We start from the raw sequence: 7211 nt of genomic DNA, 5'->3' as shown, positions 1-7211 counted from the left end.
TTTTGGGAGTCAGTCTCTCTGGATGGTGTTTTTTGTTGCAGGAAAGACAGGCTCTAGGGTATTGTGGAGAGGAAGATACATGCACAGAAAAGAGCAGAAAAGCAGGAGAGGCTAAAGAGAAACTCACATGGTTCCTAAATCCAAATTGTTTGGACATTACACCCTCCAGCTGGATGCTGCTGAGAAGGACCACATGGCCTATTCAACAAGCCGAGTGCTTGCTCGAGTAAGGCGCTGCAACTTCAACTTCCAGCGCTGGGAGTGATTTACACAATTCACTGGTAGGTGGCAACACTGCCCAGAGCTAAATCCTTTGCAGACACGGGGGGGAAGGGATCCCCAGCCTGGGTTAGTAGAGGGGCTACACCAAAAGCACCGTAAACTCAAACTTAGATCTACTTAAATTTTTGAAGAAATATGGCTAAGTCCTTCCTTTTTCACATACCGGTCACACTCAAAAATCTGAACCTTAAAAGAAAAACCTCCAGAAGAGCAGGGTATGTTTCTGACTGACGGAAAGGACAGCCAGCCCTTTGGCGGTGTGACACGCCGAAAGATTTCCAAGAAAGGGGGAGTAAGGAAAAACAAAACAAAGGGGGAAAAGCAGACGCGATGCAGAAGAGAGCCCCGTTCGCTCTGCTGGGAAGGACAGGCAGCCGCGGCAGGCTCGGCGCCGCCCCCGGCCCGGCCCCGCCCGCCCGCGGGGCCATAAGAGCGGGGCCGTAAGAACGGCGCTGTAAGAGCGGGCGGCCGGAGCGGCGTTCGGCGATGCAGAGCGCGCTGCTGCTGGCGGTGCCGCACGGCGGGCGCATGGAGCGGGGCGGCCGCCGCCGCAGCGAGCCGGAGGAGGCTGACAAGGGCAGCATGAAGAGAACGATGTGAGTCCCCCCCGCCCGCAGGACGGGAAGCGTTTTCCTTGCCTTCAGGGGCTGTGGGTGACTGCTGCTGCAGGAGCCGCCTCAGGGAAAGCGCTGCTGTCTAAAGCTCTGCGAGCTGTCATTTTAAACGAGCATATCTCTCTTCTTTTTCCCAGCATTAAAGACTGGAAAACAAGACTGAGCTACTTCCTGCAAAACTCTTCCAATTCTAACAAAAGGAAATCTAAGAAGGCAGGGAAACACCGCAACTACTTTAGGTAAGTTATGAGAAAGAGACTCGGTTTAAACAACTTGAGTGTTCTTCAAAAGCAGTAAAGCTTGAGCAGTGTGGGCTAATGTTCTCACTCTTTTTCTGCAGACCTTCGCCTGAAGAAGCGCAGCTGTGGTCAGAAGCCTTTGATGAACTGCTTGCTAACAAATGTAAGTTTGTCTTGTCTTTAAAAGGTAACATTTGGGATCAAAGGGAAGGAGAAGTTTATGTGTCTGTAAGAGTGTACTTTCATGTCAGTATTGTACCTCTCACGTAAAGAGCTTTGGTTCTGGTCTTGCAAGTTAAATGCTTTTAACTTCTTAAAGCCAAAATACATAGGAGTGTTTTTTTTTTTTTTTTAATGTAAACTGATAATAAAACAAAGAATATCTCAGTAGATTTTGTTTCTTTCTTGAAATCCTCATAGCTATAATCATACCTGTTAGCTTGGCTTTGCCAAATGGGAGAAGGATGTTTCTTCCCTCAGCGCACTGCATAAGCAAAGCAAATGCTTTCCAGTTATGTGGAAAGGATCATGCAACATGGGTTCAGTGATCTTGGGGTTTTACTGTAGCTCTGCAAGAAGCAGCATTCACTAGCAAAGCAAAATGACTAAGAAATAATACTACTATTTGCTCTTTGAGCTTTAGTCATCCTTTCCATTGAAAGAATATTCCAGAGTACTGTAGCAGTCATTTACTGCAGGGTAAAGGTTAACAGAGGAGAGCTTATCTAGAGAGAAGTGGTTTTTTTAATGCATTCTCAGAAGGAAACATAACCATAGAAATGGTTTTATTTTTTGTGTTTGCCTAAGAAATGGCAAACTCAAAAGGTCATCTGTGAAGCTGTTAAAGCATTAACTTGCTTACAAACATAAATTATGGATTTTTTTATTGCCATGATATTGCTGAAAAAAATAGACCTACAACAAAGCATTCTGGTAGAAGCTGATATAACCAATAGGTAAAATCAAGGTTCCTGAAATAGTTAATTGATGATGAATATTTTTTTCTTTCCTTAGATGGTCTTGCTGCTTTCCGAGCTTTTTTAAAGTCTGAGTTTTGTGAAGAGAACATCGAGTTCTGGCTGGCCTGTGAGGACTTCAAGAAAACGAAATCACCCCAAAAGCTGACATTGAAAGCAAAGAAAATCTACAATGACTTCATTGAAAAGGAGGCTCCCAAAGAGGTAAAGAAAAGCTGCTTATACATAAATGCTCTGCTGTATGAGTTTTCACAGCTGTTATTTTTTTGAACTTAAGATACAGATGTCAAACTGCATTGTGCATAACCTCCCTGTTAATGTCTGGGTCTGAATACAAGTGCCTTTTCACCAAGCTGGAAAATGGCACAAGCAGCATTGCAGAGAATTTCCATTTTAACTGTGAAAAGATAAATCTGAATTAGCTTTGGTTTTTTGCAAAAGAAGAATTATCTTAAAGAAAATTTGACCCAATAATTTGACCCTGTAGTAATGGGGGCTTACCTTTTTCACCTCTTCAGAAGTAGTACTGTGCATTAACACTTACTTGAATTCTGCTCTAAGGAGTAATCTTTCTGTATTTCAGATAAACATAGACTTCCAGACCAAGAACATGATCGCACAGAACATCCAGGAAGCCACCCATACCTGCTTCAGTGTGGCACAGAAGAGAGTTTACAGCTTAATGGAGAATAACTCCTACCCACGGTTTTTGGAATCTGAATTCTATCAGGAACTGTGCAAGAAGACACCTATCAGCAGAGCAGCCCAGGGCACATGAGAGATGGAGAGGAAGGAGAAGCAACCTCTGGGCTGGCGAGGAAGCCAAGCCACAGCTCGTGAGCAGCGTCCCGACCCAAAAGGCTGGAGCACCGAGCACTCAGTCTGTATGCCACAGTGCAAGGACAAATATTGACTTTGGTGCTGAGCTGATGGCCCAGAGTGATGCTGTTGGAGGGTGTTCAGGGGAGATGGTAGAGGCATGCCAGCCAGCTGCTGGCACTGCCCTTCTGCCAGAGCTGCAGCAAGAGGTGGCTGTGCAGGAGCCGTTCTGTCATGGGAGCGATGTAGCAGGTCTGGACAGAGCTTCCTTCTTGTGAACAGAAGCTGCTCTCTGCACTCAGGCACTGCTGGGAGCTTGAGTAATTGGTTGCCTATTTATTTTTCCTAAACATCCCCCAGTGGGATGCTGTTGTCGGTGGCTCGGTGTGCTCACACCGGTTCTATTACTGCCTCGAGCTGCCAAAAGCTGTGCTGGGTTTCTGTGTAACTTCTTCACAGTAACAGCACTGTGAGGGGAGGAAAGGATAGAATAACTCTGTTCCCAGAGGAACAGGTTCTGCAGCTAAAGTATGTAGGGCTGGGTTGTGTCAGCAGGGCTGTTGGGGCCAGACTGAGGGCAGAACTTGGCCAAGGCGAATAGGAGCTGTATAGTACTATATTTATATGTGGATTATGATTGTGTTGAATGCTGCAATGTCATAATTCTGTCTTGAAGACAGCAAGCTTCAATGAAGTTTTATTGTTTTTAATAAACTATTTTGGTACAAAGTTTCTTTTGTTGCCCAATGTGTGTTGCATACACAGATAAACACTGTCTGGCACTGGACTCCAGAGTATAGGGACTGTGGGTCCTGGGTGAGATCTTAATAGGGCTAATTTTAAAGCAGTTAGTTCTTAATCTATGAATTGAGTTTTCTGTTTGTTTTTTATCAACAGAATAAAAACCTTCAGAGCTTGAAAGCTTAACAGGGAGACATGTTCAACCACATCCTCTGTCCCAACATGTCTGTGAAGCCAATCTCTAAGACATGCTAGGCACACATTCAGTTACCATGATGCCAGATCAAACATAGCTCCAATGCTGCTGTAGCTCACAGGATGACGTTGGGAACACAGGCACCCATGGTACTGCACTTGCTCCTGCCCAACAGCTCTTCTTGAGAAAGGGTTTAGGAGGATTTTAATATCACAAAACCTGTGCAAAGTCAGGAGAGGCACTAGTACAATAAAGGCTTTTGACTCTCAGCTAGGTGACAGTTGCTTGGGGAAAAGTTACTGGTCATTTTTATTCCATGTACTATTTTTCCCAAAACCAGTCTCTAGTTAGCTTTGTGGCATCTGCATTTCAGGTCTGTTTAGGTCCTGGCTCTAGCTATTTTTATTCCAATGCTCAGTTTCTCTGCTTTAATTGCTGATTTCATGTATATCCACAGCAGTCACTTCTATAACACTACAGCTTTCCAAGCATCAAGAAAATTCTAACTGTGGTTTTTTCTACTTCAATTACACATCCAAAAAGCTGTTCAGAAGCAGTTCCTTCAGGTCCCTATATATGCATTGCAGGAGAGGAGCCTACAAAAAAGATGGAGAGGGGCTTTTCACAAGAGCATGGAGTGAAAAGAAAAAGGGGAATGGATTCCAACAGGGCAGGTCAGGCTAGATTAGATATTAAGAGGAAGTGCTTTGCTATGAGGGTGGAGAGGCATTGGACTAGGTAGCCCAGAGAAGCTGTGACTGCCCCATCCCTGGAAGTGTTCAAGGCCAGGTTGGACAGGGCTTTGAGCAGCCTGGTCTGGTGGGAGGTTCCCTGCCCATGGAAGGGGGGCTGGAACTAGATCATCTTTAGGGCTTATTCCAACCCCAACCAGTCTATAATCACATGAGGATTCTATGTATAGTGAATACATACATACCCTCAGATGTACACGTCTATTACACTGGCTCTGTGCACAGAAGTTTATTTGGTATGGCCCCCACCTTGCCATAGGTGGCTGGGGCTGTGAAAGCCAGCTCTCATGCGGCTACATTTGCTGATCAGTTAAGTCCACATAAAGAAAGCACAAAAAAACCCTCATCCCAATAATTTCCTGCAACAGAGGTTTTTTACTAACAAGGGAAAACAGATTTGGGCTGATAATTGCTTTTGTAATATAACAAAATAATAAAAATAGCACGCAGTATACCTATTAAAGACTCAGACCTGGGGCAGGAATACTTCCATGAAGATTCAACTGTGACAATTTGTGATGTGGTAATTACCCACATTTGCTGGTGTCTTGTTTAAAGGAAAGAAACATTTCTAGTTTCAGCAGGTGCCTGAACAACTCATAGCACAGTATGTAGAGGAAATTAAGTGGGGCTGTCAGGCCTGGCATCCCTGCCTGTGGCTGCCCTGGGGTATTTTTAAAATCTGACTTATGAGTATTGAGCATTAGCAAGGCCATGCAGGCAGCTCTGCAGCTGCCACAGAGCGAGCCACTGGGCTCACAAAGCAACCGAGCCATGCTGAGTCCCTGGCACAGTCTGTCTGCAGCACAGAGAGGCCTGGCTCCACAGCCAAGCTGTGCAGCAAAACAACCTGGTATCAAAGGTTGGTTAAAAAAACCAAAACCCTTGATAAAAGAGAAAAAAAATTAAAACATCTTGTTTGTAAAATCCAACATTCCTTCCAATTGCTGCTTTTCCATTTTTAATCTGTTTTCCCAACTCCTAGGAGGAAGCTTCACTAGAAAACCAGGTAATACAGGCATATTGGGAGTGCTGCAACCCGAGATAATGATATGAGCATTTCCTGTGGAAATAAAACCCAAACAATTGCTTTAAGAGATGCTGGTTCTGTACTCCACGCAGCCTTACAGCTGCAGTTAAAATTGGTACTCTGGTATCAGTATCCAATGGCAACAAATAATAAACCGCTCCTTCCCCCACAGCCTGTCCACGTTCACACACCCCCAGTTCCACCAGGCTGACCACAGCCAAACACACTGTGATGGCAGGGATAGGACTGACATGGGGACAGGATTGGCATGGAAGCAGTAAGGGGAGAGTGACAGAACTGGGGTGCTCTGGGCCAAGGTCGGGGTGCTGCTCAGCAGCTGGCATTTTTTAGCAGGTTATAAAACTGCTCCTGCCCACATTCACTATTTGGGATACGGGCTGGAGCTGCCCAGGTAGAAAAATAAGAAGGATCTCAGTGAATAGCTGCGAAGGAGCACAGAACCTGGACAAATGCGTAAACAAGCATAGCATTGGTAGGTAACAGACATTCTGCAAAAAGCTGAGGAGTGAGAAGTGGGCATCTGCAGGAGGGCACCCCAGCACCTGGGTGCTGCCTCCCGCCACACAGCGAGCCCAGATTGATCGCAAGCAGGTCACTGCCAGCTCATGCCATCCTAACATACCTGATAACTGCACATAGGTCTGAGGACCTGGACTTGCTGAAACACCCCCGCTGTTGGAGCACATGAGACAGAAGTCTCTCAGAGTCCTTCAGCAAGAGAAAGAAATGTAGGGTTTGAATTAGACCCTTTAAAGAAGCTGAAATATATAAAACCACCTAGAAATGAAGTAGAAGTGTAACTTTAAGTAAGTTGAGGCAGCACTTTAAGTAAGTGGAGGAAGCAGTTAGTCATAGTTTTAAGTAGAAACATATCTTAAGTGCCTTAGGAGACTGTTAGCTAGTAAGGCCCTAAAACCTAGTTTAAAGTTCAGTAACTTAGCTCCAGACATAATGAAAACATAGCAGAACATTGCTTGCGTTTCTAGATAGAATAGATAGAATTATTCATGTAAACAGATAAAGCTATATGCGTAAATAGATAAAATTATATGCATAAAACATTTAGGTAATAACTGACACTACTTTGGTATTAGTTTTGTACTACTTTTGTACATTAGAATTATGCTAAGATGGTTTAGAAAGATATGTTTTAGAATTGTGTTTTTAGCTGATTGGTTGTTTTATGAATTAAATGCCCCTGTAATGGGGTGCAAGGAGAATGAAGAAGAAGAAGAAGAAGAAGAAGAAGAAGAAGAAGAAGAAGAAGAAGAAGAAGAAGAAGAAGAATGGCTGTTATTCCTCCTGCTGCTCCTGCTTCTTCTTCTTCTCCATGATCATCATCATCATCAAGAAGAAAGAAGCCTGCTACTGCTGCTCCTTCTCAGAACTTCGGACTCTATGCCAGGGACTCTATGCCAGGTAGCTGCTGCTGCTGCAGCTTTTGTTCAGGAATTTATGCTAGAAAGCTTTTAGCACAGACTCCAATACCTTGAACTCTTTGCCTTTGAGACCCAGCAAATCTGGAATAACAGCAACTTCT

The 7211-nt window shown here is 44.4% G+C and overlaps 1 protein-coding gene across 1 annotated transcript; it reads left to right on the top strand.

Annotated features, from left to right (window-relative positions):
• Nucleotides 1-755: 755 nt before the first annotated feature.
• RGS2 (regulator of G protein signaling 2) lies at nt 756-3648 on the top strand. Its single transcript, XM_058808546.1, has 5 exons — nt 756-878; nt 1034-1135; nt 1237-1298; nt 2150-2316; nt 2696-3648. The coding sequence occupies exons 1-5, from the start codon at nt 769-771 to the stop codon at nt 2888-2890; spliced, it is 636 nt and encodes a 211-aa protein (XP_058664529.1). The 5' UTR covers nt 756-768; the 3' UTR covers nt 2891-3648.
• The last annotated feature ends 3563 nt before the right edge of the window (nt 3649-7211 follow it).

Source organism: Ammospiza caudacuta, chromosome 7, assembly GCF_027887145.1.
Source record: "Ammospiza caudacuta isolate bAmmCau1 chromosome 7, bAmmCau1.pri, whole genome shotgun sequence".
Taxonomy (NCBI): Eukaryota; Metazoa; Chordata; class Aves; order Passeriformes; family Passerellidae; genus Ammospiza; species Ammospiza caudacuta.
The sequence above is the reverse complement of the archived record's forward strand: the minus strand, read 5'-3'. Positions and strand labels throughout refer to the sequence as shown.